This window comes from Aspergillus homomorphus, assembly GCF_003184865.1.
Source record: "Aspergillus homomorphus CBS 101889 unplaced genomic scaffold BO97scaffold_7, whole genome shotgun sequence".
Classification (NCBI taxonomy): domain Eukaryota; kingdom Fungi; phylum Ascomycota; class Eurotiomycetes; order Eurotiales; family Aspergillaceae; genus Aspergillus; species Aspergillus homomorphus.
In genome coordinates, this window is record NW_020291893.1 from 773,147 (window position 1) to 791,458 (window position 18,312).

An 18,312-nucleotide genomic window follows, 5' to 3' on the forward strand; every position below is an offset into this window, starting at 1 on the left:
GTTCTTTCGCTCACCTCCTCATCTTCTTCATCTATCCGATTTCCAACTCATCGATACGTGTCTCCTTCAATCGTCCAGTAAATCTGTACCTTCCCGGGCTTCAGCCGTGCTGATTGGGCCCGGTACATCTCATATCTACAATGCAAAGCTGCTGCAGACAGCGACCTCTTCGGAGCGGAGCGCGGATACTGCTCTCCGCTCCGAATTGCCCACTTCCCACTTCTACCACGAGGTCCTGATGACATACCGGCCTACAGAATCGTATACCCATCCGCTCTCGTTTTCATTCTTAAGGATGGCGCTCCTTTGCCTATGCAGATCAGGTCTTCAGTTTTGGACTTCTAGATCAAGACTGAAATCTCGCAGCCATGTCGTTCGATCATTCACCATCGTCCCCGTCCGAGGTAATCCTTCACCGACTGACTCCCCCATTGACCCAATACTGACCAAAGTCCAGACTGATCTCGAGAAGACAGAAAGCCCATCAGACCAACTACCGATCTATCGCCATGATGGTCGCGCTCTCGGGGTTGCTTTCGACAACATTACGGTGAAGGGCAACAGTGGGGGTCGACGGACGGTGCAGGATCTTCCGCAGATTCTCGTGAATATCCTTGCAGCACCACTGCATTTCACCCGAGCCACGCTCGCTCGCAACACGCGATCGCCATGCAACATCGTTCAGGGGGTATCCGGTGTCATCTTTCCCGGGGAGACGATGTTGGTACTAGGCCGCCCCGGCTCTGGGTGCACGACCATGCTCAAGGTCATTGCTAATAATCGTGACTCGTTCGAAGCAGTCGAGGGACACGTTCAATACGGAGGATGTGAGGCCGACGACATGACCAATGAGCTGAAGTCAGAGGTAGTCTACAGCTCCGAGGACGATGTGCATTTTCCGACCTTGACAGTGCGCAACACGCTGGACTTTGCTTTGAAGCTTCGCAAGCCCGCCAATCATCCTGGAAAGGATGCCCAGTTTTCCGCCGAGTACAGCAACAGATTGATGCAAGCCTTGGGCATTGCCCATACAAGAGACACCGTTGTGGGTGACTCGTACATTCGAGGCATTTCGGGAGGCGAACGCCGCCGCGTCTCGCTGGCAGAGGCTATGACGGTGAACTCGACGCTCGTCAGCTGGGATAACCCCATCCGGGGCCTGGACAGCTCCTCCGCTCTAGCATTTCTGCGGCTGCTGAAACGCATGTCTCGGGCCACCGGCATGGCGAACGTTGTGACCTTGTACCAAGCGTCGGAAAGTATGTACCACGATTGTTTTGACCGTACTTTGGTCATGTACGACGGACGCATGATCTTCTCCGGGAATGTAGCCGACGCGAAGCAATATTTTGTGGACCTGGGATTCCATTGCCCAGACCGGCAGACCACTCCGGACTTTCTGACCGCGGTGACCTCACCGGCCGAACGGACCATACGCCCCGACTACCAGGGCCCCTTATACCTGGACCCCGACTCCCTCGCGAAGGCGTTCCAGCAGAGTCCCCATTTCATCCAGCTGCAGAAGGACTTGAAGCAGTACGCCACCAACGCCCAAGCCAGCAACAAGACGGAATTTCGGCAGCACGTAAGCGAAGTGCGATCAAAATGGGCTCCCAAGCACGCAATCGAGCCGGCCACTATCTGGAAGCAGATTGTCGTGGGCACCGAGCGATACTACCGCTTATTCTGGGGCGATTGGAAGACATTCCTTACCGTCCTCGCGCTGTGCAGCACCAACGCCGTCATCGCCGGCTCCGGATTCTATGCGGCACCTAAAACCGCATCTGGTTCTTTTGAGCGGAGCGGAGCTCTCTTTTTCACAGTTGCATATTTCTGTCTTAATGCCTTGACAGAGGTGGTCAAGACCGTCAATGCACGATCCATCTTGCTTAAACAGCATAATATGGGCCTTATTCATCCGGTAGCCTATGCAATCATCCAGACTCTTGCCGACATCCCGTCCGCGCTCATTCAGACAGTCGTTTTTGCGTGCTGTTACTATTTTCTGATCGGACTGAGTGAGACCGCCTCACAGTTCTTTATCTTTGTTCTTATCGCCTTTGTACACTACTCTGCTGTATCGACAATGTTCCGGATGCTTGGGGCATGGTCTCCGAGCTTAAACATATCACATCTACTCGCAGGGTGCGCCCTTCCGGTCTGCTGCCTCTACTCCGGATACGGTCCCCCGGTCCCAACCATGCATCGATGGGGTTCCTGGATCCGCCGCGTCTCGCCTACGCCTTATGCGCTGGAGGCGTTGATTGGGAATGAGTTCTACAATATTGAGTTGCACTGCACTGACTCCCAGCTCATCCCTTCCGGTCCTGGATACAACGATATTCGCTATCAAGCGTGCCCCATGCAAGGCGCTCATCCCCACTCACCGTTTGTAGATGGCGCTGTGTATGCGCAAGGCATGTACGCTTACACACGCAGCCATCTTTGGCGGAATTTCGGCATCATTCTTGTCTTTTGGTTCCTGTACACTGTGCTTGGGGCCGTGGGTCTCCGAGTGATGACTCGAGACAGTAGCAATGCCGCCGGTCCGGTGTACAAACGCGATGCTGTGATACCGCCAGAGGTTGGGGGGAATGAACCGAGCCCTCAGTCCACAGTGTGCTCCGACCAAGACATTGAGCCCCGGGCCTTTAAAAATAAGAGCGAGCGGCATGATGCTCGCGAAATGGAGGAAACCAGGGATAGTAGTAAGCAGGACTGTCCTCAAGGCAAGGAGGCCACCAGCGCTGGGCCTCCTCCGTCCGTCGACAACCGGGCGGCTTTTACATTCGAGAATCTGAGCTACTTTGTGAATGTGGGGGGCAGAGAGAAGCAACTCCTCGACAACGTCTCTGGCTATGTTAAACCCGGGCAGCTGACCGCCTTGATGGGAGCCTCGGGGGCCGGGAAGACAACCCTACTGGATAATCTTTCCCAGCGCAAATCTGACGGTCGGACAACCGGAGAGATTTGCCTTGGGGGCACGCACCTGAGCCCATCCTTTGCCCGTTCCTGTGGCTTCTGCATGCAGCAAGATATCCATGAACCGAATGCAACTGTTCGGGAGGCTCTTCAATTCAGTGCTATGCTCCGCCAGCCTGCGCATACCCCCCGTGAAAAGAAATTGGAGTATGTAGAACATATCATCTCGCTGCTGGAGCTGGAGAATATCGCAGATGCGTTGGTAGGGAGTAGCGGAGACGGCCAGTTGAATGTGGAGGAAAGGAAGCGGGTTACCATCGGGGTTGAACTGGCTGCAAAACCTTCTTCACTCCTTTTCCTTGACGAGGTAAGGCTTCCATTCACAGTTTTCTGGCAGGAGCTCGACACTGACGGGAATACAGCCAACGTCCGGCCTGGACAGCCAAGCCGCATTCTCCATCGTGGCATTCCTGCAGAAAATCGCCGCGGAGGGAGTTCCGGTTGTTTGTACGATCCATCAGCCCTCAGGCGTGCTCTTTGAGATGTTTGATCATGTTATCTTACTTGCCCCTGGTGGACGGACAGTCTACTTTGGCGAGACTGGTGCCCATGCTTCCATCATCTCAAGCTATTTTGCGAGACACGGCGCCGTGATGGGTTCCGAAGAAAATCCGGCCGAGTTCATTATCTCAACAGTCACGGCCAAAGGACCCAGCGCCAAGGACTGGCCGCATCTCTGGAATAACTCTCCCGAGCGGCAGGCGCTCCGGGAGCGGATTCAAACCATCAAGTCGGCAGTGCCTCCTGCTCCGACAGTCGCCGTCGAGGTCACGCCTCGCGAGACTGGAAGTGAACAATATGCCTTGTCGATCATACCGCAGATCATGATTCTGACCCAGCGACACTGGCGGGCCGTGTGGCGGAATGGCCAGTACAACTTCAGTCGGCTGTTCAAGTCAATCTTTTTCGAGATGTTCGTATCCTTTACCTTTTTCCACATCACGAGCAGCAGTGCTGGTCTACAGAACCACATGCTGGGTATCCTACTCGCTACCTGGGCGATTCCCCTCATTGCAGCCGATGTGCAGTCCGTATGGTATGAGAAGTGGTCTCTCTTCGAAGCCCGCGAGCGGAACGGAATTTATGATTACAAGGCCCTACTGGCCGCATTGGTCCTGGTTGAGATCCCCTGGTTCCTTGGCATGTTCACGCTCAACTTCCTCGTGACGTATTGGACCTTTGGCTTTGCCAGCACTGCTAGTATCGCTGGCTTTGTTTATTTTATGTTTCTGTTATTTGGGCTTTTTGGCCTCGGCTTTATCTACATGACTGCCGCCTTGTTCCCGAATGCCACGATGGCCGGATATGCCATGTCACTGTTTTGGGTCACATTGTTGATGTTTTCCGGAGCAGCCAATCCCCGCAGCGCACTGAACAGTTTCTACCGCCCATGGCTCTGGTGGGCAGACCCTATGACGTATTATTTCGAGGCCACCGTGTCCACCGTGCTTCATGGGGTGGAGAGGGTGCACTGCGCCGCCGGCGAGATGGCTGTGTTTGATCCTGTCCCCTCCCGCACCTGTGGAGAATACCTAGCCTCGTATCTGGCGGCTAATCCGGGGTACGTGGTCAATCTGCACGAACGCCAAAACTGTCAGTTCTGCCCGTATTCCACGGGGGATGACTACGCACAGTCCACCCTTTCATTCTACTACGACGAGCGCTGGCGTGATTGGGCTGTTTTCCTGGGATTTTGTTTGACGAACCTAGTAGTAACTTTCCTCGCGACTTGGGTCTCCCGGGTAAAGCTCCGACTGTGGAGAAAGTGAAGGAAGGAACAATAGGTGGGATGGGAGTTGCTGGACGGTGGCTATATTTTACTGTTTATAGACATTTGGATAGAAGTTCAGAGCTAGAGATCTAGATTTGGAGAGGAAGAAAGTGGTATTTAGACTGTTGATTGTACGATGGGTAATGCACATATCGAGTTTGAACTTGCCAGCAGCTTTCAAGCATTCCAGGTGTCATTTGTTTTGTTGTTTTGTTGTTTTGTTGGAATTCTCTCTGTCGGGTTCTCGGAGTACTTGAGTTTATCGGATATTTCGGAGCGGAAGACGGGTAGGAAAGGCAAATCCTTCCCACTTCCTCCAGCTCCGATTCAGCTCCGTTTCTCTATTCCGCGGGGCCTTTCGTCTCAGCCTACCCTTTCATCATCCACCATTTTTATCGGCATGCCAACTCCTAACTCTTCCTCCTCCTTCCCCTCCTACCAATTAGCCTCGGAACGGAGGGGTCCCATAGCACGGACCGCGCGGGCGTGTGAGCGATGCCGTGTGCGCAAAGTCCGCTGTAACGGCGAAAGCCCTTGCTCCAAATGCCAGTCTGGTCGTCACACGTGTATCTATCGCCCTGCCTCTCAGCTGCGACCATCTCGCCGCAAGAGAGCCACTCGAGACGTCTTTCGAGTTGGCCATCCGGCCACTGCTGCACCACCACCAGCGACACCACCACCGGCATCTCCGGCATTTCCTGGTCCCCGTGTGCGCAACGACCCGGTGCAGTTCAAACGTCAGCGCGAACTTCGCGCGGGCATCGGCGTTTCCAACGTCGAAACAGGCGCCTTTCAGTTCTATGGGCCCTCCTCCCACTTTTGCTTTATCCAGCGTCTCTGCCAACGCATTTCCCGTACCACCAACGAGAGCCTCCTGACCCCCCAAGCCTCGGTGGCCGATGGGGTCGGCAAATGGAACCTGGAGCGCTTCATGTTCTCCACGCGAGGCACCCACGACACAGTGCGCAGCAGCTATGTTCCAGATGCATACCTCTCCAAAGCGATGGGGACGAGGCTAATTGAGTCCTATTTCGAGATTATTCATCCCCAGGTCCCTGTCCTAAATCACGCTGATATAGTGGAACAGTGGGACTCCCTCTGGAAGCCTCCCCTGAAGCTGCCGCATTCCACTGCCCCCAAGGGTGTCGAGATCCTGTTTATGGTCCTCGCCATTGGCGCTCGGGTTATGGTTCCCGAGTCCGCTGAGGACAGCCTGGTCCTCGAAGGCTGGGCGGAGCATTTCGTGAGCAAGGCCAGCCATAACCTCCAGCGGGCCTTCGAGGACCCCAGTCTCATATCTACACATTGGTTCCTACTAAAGGGGATGTATGCGTGTCAGGTGATGCGAGCCAACGAGGCATATCTCTACCTTGGGCATGCCGCGCGCAGTGCCATGGCCTTGGGGATTAATCGGCACCAAGTGGTGGACGGCAGCAACCTGACTGTCCACACGCTTAAACGCACCTTCTGGACAGTCTACGCCCTGGAGCGTCAGTCTGCTCTCTACAACGGTCGCCCGTCTGCCTTTCATGACGATCTGAATGATGCTCCGTACCCGGAGGACTTAGTTGCCTCAGCGCCGAATACCACAAGCCGCTACCACGATCCCACTCGGCTCGGGGCCTTCGTCCGCATCATGGCCGATATAGGTCGACTCGCCGGCCGCGTCGCACTGGAGGTCTACTCACCCAAGAGCATGAGTGACATGTCTAGCCTGACACACCTTCCCGCAGCCGTCGCTGCCATTGACACCGAGCTCGACAGTATCATCACGCGTGACATTCCGCTGTACCTGCACTTTTTTGACGCCAGCCTCCCCGTCGGCCACGGATGGCAGGAAGTTCAGCGCTTGTGCCTGGGGGTCTACTACTACTTCACCCGCATACTACTGCACCGGCCCGCCCTCCTCTTCGAGGCTTTTTTCCCCTCACGTGAGGAAGCCCAGCGCCGCGCGGGCTCTACCTGCGACCTTGCGCAGTCAGTTCACGAGACGATCACCGCTGCCACACTCGTCATCGATCTGACGCACGATGTCTACTTTCACCGGTATCCGCGCGCGCAATGCGACGGCGCGTCGGCAATGATCCTGATCTCTGCCGCCGTCACACTGCTCTACGATGTGCTGGATCCACTCACCACTAACACAAACCACACACATGAGATCTTCGCAGCGGTGGAGCGTGCGGTGGCGTGCCTGGACCGGATTCCGCACGTCGGGCAGCGGAGCGGAAAGGCAGTGAGCTTGGACGTGATGAATGTGGCAAAGGATGCGCTGCGCCGGACCTCCATTGGCGCGGATTGGTCTCAGGAGGAACTGGTGGAGGCATTCCCGTGGTTACAGTGGGTTTCTTGCTCTTTCCTTTACCATCTTCCTCGTTGAATTTCGATTACGGACTAACTTCGAGATTCTGTTCTTTGTATAGGGATAACGATCGTCCTGGGGAGATCACTTCTGCCACTACAGGAATTTTGCCTGATGTTGGCCAGTTGCCTGATGCGCATCAGCCTCATCCCTCGGCGATGGCTGCTGTTCCGAGCGTCGCGGAGGCCGCGCCGTCATCTCTGCCGACAGACCACCAGGCGCCGCCTATAGAGCCAAATTATATCTCTCATTGGTTGGAAGCGGGCTTTCAGCCGGAAGATATCCCGAGTTCTCTATTCTAAAAGAAACCGTTGGGAAGAATGACTTTCCTCAACCTTTTCTTAGAGAAGGGCCTGACGGTTACGGAACGTTTAACATAGGTGGAAGAGTTAGATCTACCACTCAACCCCGCATTTCTGTTTGCATTGGAAAAAGCCCCGTCAACAATGTAGCACTTCGATCAATAGCTTACCCACCGACCAAATACAGTAAGGATTTCGAGTAGGGGACCGGAGATTCTGCTCACTTGGTGACAATGCATGCTAGACTGCCGGGCTGAAAGGAGACCAAGCGCGTTACAAGTCTTTGACTGTTGATGAAGAGGAATGTCTTCAACTTGAGTTGATAAGTACAGTGACCCAATTCTACTGGACCTCACTTGTACAAAGAACCTCCCACCACTGAAGATGGAAGACTTGACGGTGTCGTCTCCTTCTCACATCTTGCACGGTGACGACGAGGCGCCAGCTCTGCTGAGCCCAATAGGTATGTCATACGACTTGGTCAAGGAGAGATAGAACACAGACTGATATTACCGAATCCTAGACAACGCCACCTCTCCGGAACCCGTCCCCATCGGTTCTCTCTGCGACGTCTACACCCTCTGCGAAGTCCCAGAGAAATCAGGCTGGGGCACCAAATGGACCACAAAGAAGCCCGAAGACCTTCTCGCGGCCACACTCGAGCCCACGGAGTCCGATCCGTATGCACTGATTGTGCGCCGGGCTGAAAGGGGCGGGAGCCTGAAAGTGGAGGAAATCACAGTGCAGAGCAAGGGCCATAAAATCGTTCTTGGCTGGTGTTATGAAGGGATACCCCGGACTCATGCTGACTTTGAAGCACGTCGAATTCGAGCCCCCCCCCCGCCCCTCTTCGCACCCTTCGTTCATCGGTGGGATGAGTTCTGTAAGGCTAGGGAGAATGCTCGGTTGGATCCTGCGGTGAAAGCGTATGTGGACTTGCTGCATGGAGTTTTGGAGGAGGAGCTTCATGATTTGTTTTCGTGTCGGGAGGACTTGGTTCGGAATGGGGTTATAACTGCTGATCTTGTGTGGACGTTGTTTAAGCCGGGAGAGATTCTTTTCGGTATGGAAGACGGTGGCTAGCCGTGCGCGTATCAGTGTCTTGAGACCTTGAAAGCCGGGATTGGGGCGACGGAGATCAGGGCGAGGATTGTCGACTTTAACGGCAAGGACTTCCATTATCAGTCGATCTGTTGCTCCGTTGCTCCTTACCCGGGCACGAAGAATATCACAGATTTGGACGTGTTTCCATTGGCTTACCACCCCGAGGCGGAAATCCTGGCGCAGCTTACTGATTACTCGGCGCAGGGCCTGGGAGAAGCTCAAGGGATACCACTATCGAGAGTACCTGGATCCTAGAGATCTCGTTAATGGTGCCAACAGCCGGATCATCATCGATGCGGCAGCTAAGATAATTGATGGGGCGAAGCGGATAATGGAGACATCATGGAATTTGGCTGTGCATAGCTCATACCCAGAATTGAGCCTTGAAAGTACCAAGGTAACTGCCGTTGCTAGAATCTTTCTTACACTCAGAAGTATACTTGTTAGCTGCTTGTCGATACCGGGACATCAGTCTGCAGACTCCTTGAACCGCACCCCAGTTTGGGCTCACCGGCAGGCTTGAGACAGCCCGAACGGAGATACTAAGGGCTAGTTGTTCTCTTATCGATATCATAGATTGGCATAAACAGTAGAGCAGTTAATTTCAATAAGGTTGAGGAGGTCCTGAAACCATGGTGTTGCACATTATGTGAATAACTCGGAGGGAGAATGCAGAGAAAAAGAAGACATTAATAGTCGAATCAATGTACAACCAGTAATTGAGTATTCGAGTCATCAATGTGATCGAATAGCTATGTGCCACTTTTGCTGGAATCCCATGTTATGTGCTGAATTTTTTCCTCTATTTTAAATTATCCTCTTAACTGCCCTTGACTATTTTAATTAGATACATAGTATAAAGTTCCAAGATATATCTATAATACTAGTAGAATATAAGTAATAAGAATTTTTACAAACTATTATTTTTCCAGCTAAACCTCAGAAAATGTACTCCTCAATATCTAACTATTATAAAGATTAATAAGTCACGAAATGATTAGAGATTTATAATATTCCAGAGATTCTTACTTGCAAGGGGACACCTTCTGTTGCGCTGTCTTTATGCGGAGTGGACGCGGCTGGCGGCCAGTGTAGATACAACAAAAGCGTGTACGCGTGTGCTGGTATTTGATCTGACCACCCTAGCAGACTTTTCGACCCTCTCAACGATCGCAGGCTGGGGACAGGCGTCGAGAATCTATCTTCACATCGAGGTAAAAGGCGGAGATTGATAAAAATGCGGGGTATCCAAACAGTTGCTCAACGCGGATTAGCGTGCTTGAGTCCGGGAGGGGTTCAAGAGCGATTAGATTATCGTTATCACATCAATCAGATCTTGATCTCCCTCGTGTTTTGACTCTTAGTCCTTGATGGAAAAAAAGAGGCCGAAAAGTCCTTCGATTCTGTTTTGGAAAGAAACGTAGAGTTTATAAAGACCTGAGGTAAATATCCTTGTCAGGCAAGAACCCCGTTCCCTCCTAGCCTATTGTCGTAAGAAAAGAATTTGAATAACAAAAATGTGATGAGACTAGGAAAAATGTTTTGAGCCTTCTAAGAGATGTGAGTCGTAAAGCCCACTGAGCGAATCGCAATGTATTCACAGTTACCCGTTATGACCAACCAACTTGCCAGAAAACTCCTTCAAAAACCCAAAGCAACCAAACCAATCTATAAACCCCAAACCCGCTCTCCCATCATCGCCCCATCAATCCTTAACAAATCCCTCCCACCGCGGAATCCCTTCCATTTCCAACCCAAACAAATCCAGAACTCGCCCAACAATATGCTCCACGACGTCCGCCAAGCCTGCCGGCTTGGTGTAGAACGCCGGCACGGGCGGGAAGATGACGGCCCCATGCCGCGTCACGCTGAGCATATTCTCCAGATGCACGCTGCTGAGCGGACACTCGCGGGTGACCAGTACCAGGCGGTGGCGCTCCTTGAGCATGACGTCCGCGGCGCGGGCGATCAGATCCTCGCCGTACCCGACGTTGATGGCCGCTAGCGTCTTCATGCTGCAGGGCACGACGATCATGCCTTCGACGCGGAAAGACCCACTGGCGATGGGCGCCGCCAGGTCGTGATTGCTGTAGCTGTAGTCCGCCAGCGCGCGCACGTTAGCCACCGTGTAGTCGGTCTCGTACTTGAGCGTGTTCTCTGCCCATTTGCTGATGATCAGGTGGGTTTCGACGTTGAGGGCGCGCAGCGCGATGAGCGCTTGGATGCCTAGGATGGTGCCTGTTGCGCCGGTGAGGGCGATGATGATGCGCTTGCGGCGCGGGGTTATGGCCGAGGAGGTGGATGATTGTGGTGTCGATGACATTTTGAGGATGTGGGTGGTATGACGGTTTGTTGTGATAAGGGATTTGGAAAACAAGGAGTGGCAGGCTGTGTTTATGTAGGTCATAACATTTGGGTATTAAGAGTTTCATCTCCTGAAATTTGATAGCCTTGACGTGTTTTCATTACCCAAGAAGCGCCGCGTTTCGGAAGTCGGCAAAGAGTTGCGGGGTTGAGGGGCATCGAATCTAAACCAGATCAAGTAGTTTATGTGAACTTGACTATATTAAAGCCTCTTGGCGGGCGTAGCTTGCATTTAGATCGCGATTTGAAGCCGAAGATTGGCTGAAGTTAGGGCTAGTGACTCAGCAATGACGGCTTCGGGTCGCTCGGCCTATCCCGCCATTCCCAGAAGAGGAACATTTTCCGCTGCAGCCCTGCCTTGATGGACTGACCATCTCCGTGACTATACCTCACTCATCCCTATAAAGGGGCCATCATGCTCATCTCTGCATGCCTTAAACAGCATTTCAATCGATACCTTTCTATTTACTGTTATATATCCACTCACTATGGCCGAAACAACCCCTCACGAAGACACCCAAACCGCCGCGGGAAGCTTCCGCCGCTTCATCCAGGAGCTTCAGGCAGAGGACGACCTGGTCGCCATCCAAGAAGAGGTCAACCCTGACCTTGAACTGGCCGCCATCACTCGCAGGGTCTACGAGACCGAGGACAAGGCTCCTTTGTTTGACAACATCAAAGGCCGCAACCCCAACGGTCTCTTCCGCGCCCTGGGAGCTCCCGTCGGCGCCAGCAAGCTTCCCGGCAAGAGGTTCATCCGTATCGCCAAATCATTGGGTCTTCCCTCTGACGCCAGCGGACAAGACATCATTCTCAAGTTCCACGAGGCCAAGCGTCTGCCCAAGATCCCCCCTAAAGAGGTCCCCTCTGGGCCCGTCAAGGAGTTCAAGCTGATTGGCGACGAAATCGACCTCACTGCGCTCCCGGTCCCCAAGCTCCATGCAGACGACGGCGGAAAATTCCTGCAGACATTTGGCATGTACATCGTGCAAAGCCCCGATGGATCGTGGGTGAACTGGTCGATCACGCGAAGTATGCTGCACGGCAAGCGCACCCTCGTCGGGCCCATGATCCCGCGCCAGGACATCGGCCTCATCCGCCAAATGTGGGCCGAGAAGGGTCAAGACTGCCCCTTTGCCCTGTGCTTTGGAGTGCCCCCGGCAGCGATCATGGTCAGCGGCATGCCGTTGCCCAAGGGAGAGAATGAAAGCGAGTACATTGGAGCGCTCATCGGCAGCCCGGTCGAGGTGACCAAATGCGAGACGAACAACCTTCTGGTTCCTGCCAATGCAGAGATCGTGTTTGAGGGAGTCATCTCCCAGACCGAGACCGCTCCCGAAGGCCCCATGGCCGAGTACCCCGGTCTCATCTTCCCCGGCGAGCAGAAGCAATGCCCCCTCCACAAGATCAATGCCATTACCTACCGCAAGGACCCGATCCTCCCGATTTGCGTGACGGGCCGCGCCCCCGAGGAGAGTGAGACGGTCTGGGGTCTCACGCAGGCGGCGGAAGTCTTGACCATTTGCCAGGACGCGGGCCTGCCTATCAAGATGGTCTGGAACCCGTTCGAGTCGCACTGCCTCTGGTTTGTCCTGCAGGTCGACCGCGAGAAGCTGCGCGCGCTGAATACAACCATGGAGGAGTTCAGTGTCAAGGTCGGCCACACTGTGTTTGCCTCCAAGCCGGGATACTATATCCCTATCGTCTACCTTGTTGGCGATGACATCGACCCTACCAACCTGAGGGATGTAATCTGGGCCAACGCCACTCGGTGCCAGCCACGGGAGAACGAGTATTTCTTTGATCAGTATCCGAACATCGGGTTGATTCCGTACGTGTCGCATGGTGCCAAGAGCGGCGAGAACCATCTCAAGGTTGTCCGATGCTGCATGTTTGCCAGTGAATTCTCCGAGGTGCCTACGTACAAACAAGCCTCTTATCGCGGCAACTATCCCCAGGAGATCCAGGATAAGGTGGATGCAAAGTGGTCTACGTATGGATTCTAGTCTTGTTGAGCAGGATTTGATAATCTTCTTTCCTTGTTTCTGAGAACAGACAAGACTGAGTTGTTAGGTAATGTTGATTCCATGTTGTTAATATAATTGTATTTGACATTATGAATTTGATATGCCACTGTTGTGAATACAAGCCATTATGAGAACCTGTTGTATTTTTGAACCAGCATTCATAAAGATCTGACCAACATGCCTGTGTGTTCAATAAACCCACGTCGGCCATTCACCACCCCAGGAAGACCGAGATGAGTTCATGATTAACTCATTGTCTCAGAAGGTGGCTGCTTACTCCCATGGCTTCCCACCCATCCTCCCCTCCTCCTTCTGTTCCATCTTCATCATCCACCACACGGAGCCTTTCTCTCAAAGACATTTATTGTATGTATCCATGTTTTACATCAGCTGGGGCCCTTCTGTATTCTGTCATCGCTTTGATGGTGCCTTTCTATTATCCTTCTTGGCCATATCGACACACCAAGACCAACCCGTGCTACAAATCTCCCCAGCTTAACCCTACCAATGATTCCTTTGTCAGCGAGAAGCATCCAAGTCGATCAATGACTAGGACAAAAGCCTTTGTCCTCAATTAGCTCAAAAGAGCTCTCACGCCGGTACACACTCTATCTCTACAGTCAAGCGTTCTACATCTCCTCCTGCAATAGTGTCACAGGCAGCCTTTTCCCGACAATTCACCACAGATTTCTATCAAAGTAGGTGCCCCGTGTCGCTGCTCACCCAAGCCGCTTGCCCAAGCTAAAACCGCCCCCCTGCTGCAGATGCACACTCCACGATGCCATTTGATCTGAACAACCCCAACCGGACTCCCGCGATCAGCCGCATCCAGGGCCGTGCCCCTTAGCGCGGTGCACTTGTTCTACTCCTCGAAGCATATACACTGTTCACTTGTCTTTCAACAGCGCGGGATCTTATCCGTATTGCGACCGATAGCAATAATTGCGAGGTAGCAGGTAAATAACATTGGCTTATAATTAATGGTTTTCTGGTATGTCTCGCATCCCTGCGATATTCCGCACCGGCTCCGCGTCTAACAACATCAATAGAATACTCCTCATTAGGATAAAAGATTCAAGAGTCTGCCACCTAAATTTAACACAACCAAATCGCGAGAAGTCAATTCTTGAAGCATACCGAGTCTACAGAAAGCCAAGCTAACTGAAAAATCATCCATTAGCATACATAAGCACGCATACAAAGAATGCTCCTTTTATTGGACCTGCCATATCACACCCAAGACATTCCCTTGAAATCCAAGAAACACCTCCACCGCAACGTTCGATCCGAAAAGGTGCACTAGCAGGGGAAGTGCTAGTTGCACCACTGCCGGATCTGAAAAGAAAGCGTCACACCACCGAAATTCTGCTCTCGATGCGATTGACTTTGTTGGTACTTCAAGAGAGTGGCCTAGCTTTCTCTTCGGTGTCTTTAACGGGTTGGCTACCCACGAATCGAATAGCCGGTCATCGATAATTGGAAAGGACGTGGAATAATTCTTTCTTGGAATATACAGTGTGGATATGATCCTGCTCCTAGCAAAACCGGCATCCATAGAAGGATAGGGCCGCATGTTTACCAGACATTATCTGCGGCTTGTAAAGCTGAGAACGTCGATCTTATGATAAGCAACTTGAAGGTCATAACAGCCCCAATGTACAAGAAACGCAAGGATGTGGCGGGGATGAGGTTGCTAGGATAGCTGTTGTTGGTCAGGGTCCCTGAACCTGATGATATGGCGTCCCAGCCCATCAGTCTTTGCCTTTCAGTGTGCCGTCGAATTAAACACAACAGGTGGCAATCCATAAGATCTAAGCTTTTGTTGCTGCTATGCAAGATCAGGCAAATTGGAAAGGATATTCCGCTGAAGGTCGAGTTCAAATCCAATTGTTCAGAGCAGCTTGAAGGTGGTTGGCGAACTGGGCTCAGCAAATGCTGCTATGCGGTATTTGTTGTTCCCCAATTTACAACGATCCGTGCCATAACGTCTCGTCTGTCGGAAAGAAGAACAGAGCGTTTTATGCTTGAAAGGCTCAGTGATGTTGATCTTCACGTTATATATTGCTTGAACCAAAAACAAAGGGTTACAATCCCTTACTGCCTATCCGAAAGAGACCGATTAACATCTTGCGGAGCGAAAACGACGCCTTGGGAACTCAATGACTTACAGGGCTAGCGGGCCAACAATCTGGATAAAGAACGTCAAAAGCAATTAAAGAACCCAGTAGTGGTGTGTATGCACAGTCCACGGCCATGTTCGGGGAGACACAAACTCCGGACAATTGGTTTCTGTCCTGTACACCCTTCAAAGCTCGCTCCCTCAGATCTCTGCGCGGTGATGAGTGTCCTGCAGCGTGCTGAATGGTTTGGGCATCCTGTCATTTCCCCATGGACCGCAGATGCATTGAGTGATCTAGGGAGTGAGTTCCGGAGAGCAAGTGTCGATCGTTGCGCGGACATCATCAACCGGTTCCGAAAGTTCTTACTGCAAATCAACGGAGACAGAAGGGAATCCTTCTGGAAACAGTCTTCGCCCCTTCATGTCTCAGAACTAAGTATTCTACTACGGGCTCGCAGAGGATGCTTTGGTTAATGGATGTTCTCGTCTCTTAGGCTCAGGTAAAATACACGCCCACTGATCTAGGGTTCTCACAGGCAGATAAGACTGGCCTCAGTTGCAGAAGACGAAGTACAGGGGACTTACAGGATCCTACAATCTTTACGAAGATACGGCGATGGCGAGTCTAGTAATGGCTAGGGTAATGGCCAGACCGGAGGTTACTAGGCTCACAGTAGCAGACATATAAATCAGCAAATGATGAGATGTCACCAGACCTGACTACTACCGATCCCGAGACCAAGAAGTCCATCACTGTGAAGAGCTAACTGACTAAGGCTTCTCTGCTCAACAAATTGCAGCTTTCCGAGAGGGAGTGGTTAGAGTGGTTGCAATCTGATCTGGTAAAGCCACACTGGGGTGAGTATTGGGATAATTGGTTGTCCTATTTTCTGGGTCCTCGCGTAGTCCTTTGCTTTATCAGGGTTGTCTTTGTGCTTCGCAGGGCACAGGTTCTGATTGTTGTTGTTTTTTTTTTTCTAGTTCCTCGCGAAAACTTCAATGTCGTCTAGTAGATGCTCGCCTGCCCCCGGCTCCGGCCGGGTTACTCGTTCCGTGAGTTTCCCTGTCCCCGCGAATCTTTCGGGTGTTGCTGACTCGGGTAGTCCGCCGCCGCCGCCGCCGCCGCCGCCCGTCGGCTCACCTTTGAGTGAGCCCGACTCGTCCCCGGACCCCGCCCCGAAATGTCAGGAGGGAACCAAGAGGGGTTGCGGGTTAGCCATAGTTCAGGAACAAATGATCAAAGGTGAAGAATATGAACTGGCTGAATTCTCACGCCGTGTACCCAGCAAGGTGGACTGGGATAGCAGAGATTATCTAGCATATTGTCTGTCCACAATACGGGCAGAAAACTGTGCTAGAAAGGAGGGGGTGTTCTCTGGCCGAGGATTTAATGACGATCAGATGGATGCTATTTTGAGGTCTGTGACCAAGTGGATGTCAGACAGACATGCTCCATCACAGATCAACAAGGCAAATGGAGGCACAAAGTTGTTCAGGACAAAAAGATCATAATGCAGCCCGGCGCGGTCCAGTAATTGCTGTTTAGGAGGAAGGAAAGCAGGCAAAAGAGACAGGGAAGAAAGCCAAATCGTTTCCGATCTGTACTGACTGTTAATCAAGCACACTTGAGACTTCATACTGTGGCACTAGCTCCTCGTTGTTCCCTTGGCTGTGCGTCGTACTCGCCGAATTGCTGAAGCGGAGTCTGCAATTGCGGATTCTTGCCAGCTACTTCCTTACAGAAATTCCGTTGACGAACACGACGTCCCTCTCTGTCCAGCAATGACAGCATACTTATCAATTGCAGCGGAACTGCCCAACCCTCCCTTGCACCAGCTGGCCTCTCTGCTGCATTCCCTTAGGGAACCTCCAACCTGCCTCCGTTGCACCTGCAAACCTTCTTATTCGAAATATGAACAATCATCACCAGTTCTCGTCTTCCTTCTCTCTCGTCCGCCCGTCCGGGCCGACCTTGACGTCCTCCTCCATCAGAACTTCTCTCTTGCGTGGCCATACACTCGCTACGATCTCCTTACCATTGTTGATGACCATGTCGAGGACAACATGTGGATCCAAGCATCCAATATCACGAATAAATCGATCAACAAAGCCAGAAGACCATAACGGATGCCCTACCAGAACAAAATCCGAGGGTGCGAGACACAGAGAAAGACCGCTCCAGGTCATATCAGCACTGTCTGCACTAATCCTACCCTTCCAATAGCAGAAAACCAGGTGTTATAAACCGCATTGGGAGGCAAGCTACGGAGTTATGCAGCCCTCTGCGCAGTATGCGCGTTCTGTCGACACCATATTCAGTATTCGACCAAGTACTGTACCAAGCAAGATCCATCTTTCAAACTGTACCAAAGTCCCAATCATAAGAACCATATATCTCGCTGCAAACCATGTCCAAACAAAAAACAGACACCAATCAGGATCCCACACACAATGGCTTACAATGATGATCTTCGGGCCTGCTATGAAGCCTCGACTCAATACACCAAATATCCCTCATCGACTGTCCTTGCACAACCAATCGATATTGGATGGGGTAGCCCAAGAAGGACGTGTGCAATATCCTCGATACACAATAATACATTGAGAATCCCAGCAAAAAATCACAAAGACACATACGGTCCATTCAAGAACCCAATCAACAATCGCATAATCCGTTCATAACTAGGTTTCTCGACGTCCACATCAAGCTGCTGACAGATCATTCACGGCTTCGTCTCTCTCGGGGAGCTCAACATGTGGTTTCTCCACGGGAGATTGAGGAAGTCTATAATGACATGGCCTGGTGCTACAAACCCCTGCTTATACACCGACAGAATGGCCTGCCGGCGAATACACTGCCAGACTGGATTACATTACTACCTCCTTACGAGGATGGATGGCTGGGCTGGCCTACTCTGAGGCTGACTTCAAGATGAATGCATATTTCACGTGCTGGAGAGATATGTTCAGAAGTGTGCTCGTAAGGACACCCTCCAATTAAGCGCACTGTTCTTACCAGGACCAGGACCAGGACAGGCGTCGTTGCCAATTGACCTGCATAACGGAAGCCCTGAAGTCGCTATCAAACCTCATCTCTAGGTGAACATCGCTTGTTTCAACTCAAATTGGGGCTGTTCTAGTGCGATTTGCTGGATTTTACTTTGCGCTGAGGAGAACACTTCGAGGGTAAATACACTGCGCACGCAGAATTATGTAGCCAGTCGAGGAATGTATATAGTGATAATCGATTAAGCTGCGCTCTGTGATCCACGATTTCGTCT

At 52.1% G+C, this 18,312-nt stretch overlaps 5 protein-coding genes across 5 annotated transcripts; 4 read left to right on the forward strand and 1 right to left on the reverse strand.

Moving 5' to 3' along the window:
- Nucleotides 1-295: 295 nt before the first annotated feature.
- BO97DRAFT_386103 (uncharacterized protein) lies at nt 296-4,751 on the forward strand (the record flags this gene model as incomplete). Its single annotated transcript, XM_025693512.1, has 3 exons — nt 296-2,569; nt 2,693-3,289; nt 3,345-4,751. 3 exons carry the CDS (start codon nt 296-298, stop codon nt 4,749-4,751), a joined length of 4,278 nt encoding a protein of 1,425 aa, XP_025554153.1.
- A 288-nt stretch (nt 4,752-5,039) lies between these two features.
- BO97DRAFT_262630 (Zn(II)2Cys6 transcription factor) lies at nt 5,040-7,609 on the forward strand. The gene is made up of 2 exons (XM_025690913.1): nt 5,040-7,093; nt 7,177-7,609. The coding sequence occupies exons 1-2, from the start codon at nt 5,154-5,156 to the stop codon at nt 7,415-7,417; spliced, it is 2,181 nt and encodes a 726-aa protein (XP_025554154.1). The 5' UTR covers nt 5,040-5,153; the 3' UTR covers nt 7,418-7,609.
- BO97DRAFT_441468 (uncharacterized protein) lies at nt 7,399-8,776 on the forward strand (the record flags this gene model as incomplete). The annotated part of the gene is made up of 4 exons (XM_025698174.1): nt 7,399-7,603; nt 7,662-7,880; nt 7,941-8,480; nt 8,535-8,776. The coding sequence occupies exons 2-4, from the start codon at nt 7,802-7,804 to the stop codon at nt 8,774-8,776; spliced, it is 861 nt and encodes a 286-aa protein (XP_025554155.1). The 5' UTR covers nt 7,399-7,603; nt 7,662-7,801.
- Nucleotides 8,777-10,168: 1,392 nt separating this feature from the next.
- Nucleotides 10,169-10,951, reverse strand: BO97DRAFT_404012 (UbiX family flavin prenyltransferase). Its single transcript, XM_025694863.1, has one exon. The coding sequence runs from the start codon at nt 10,842-10,844 to the stop codon at nt 10,227-10,229; it is 618 nt and encodes a 205-aa protein (XP_025554156.1). The 5' UTR covers nt 10,845-10,951; the 3' UTR covers nt 10,169-10,226.
- A 352-nt stretch (nt 10,952-11,303) lies between these two features.
- BO97DRAFT_404013 (UbiD family decarboxylase) lies at nt 11,304-13,044 on the forward strand. Its single transcript, XM_025694864.1, has one exon. It carries the CDS (start codon nt 11,374-11,376, stop codon nt 12,889-12,891), a length of 1,518 nt encoding a protein of 505 aa, XP_025554157.1. The 5' UTR covers nt 11,304-11,373; the 3' UTR covers nt 12,892-13,044.
- The last annotated feature ends 5,268 nt before the right edge of the window (nt 13,045-18,312 follow it).

Bases quoted from the DNA above. Each gene is read 5' to 3' on its own strand.
- BO97DRAFT_262630 (XM_025690913.1), top strand. From the start codon at position 5,154: ATGCCAACTCCTAACTCTTCCTCCTCCTTCCCCTCCTACCAATTAGCC. The intron at 7,094-7,176 runs GTGGGTTTCTTG...TTCTTTGTATAG, and splicing joins GAGGCATTCCCGTGGTTACA to GGATAACGATCGTCCTGGGG.
- BO97DRAFT_404012 (XM_025694863.1), bottom strand. From the start codon at position 10,844: ATGTCATCGACACCACAATCATCCACCTCCTCGGCCATAACCCCGCGC.
- BO97DRAFT_404013 (XM_025694864.1), top strand. From the start codon at position 11,374: ATGGCCGAAACAACCCCTCACGAAGACACCCAAACCGCCGCGGGAAGC.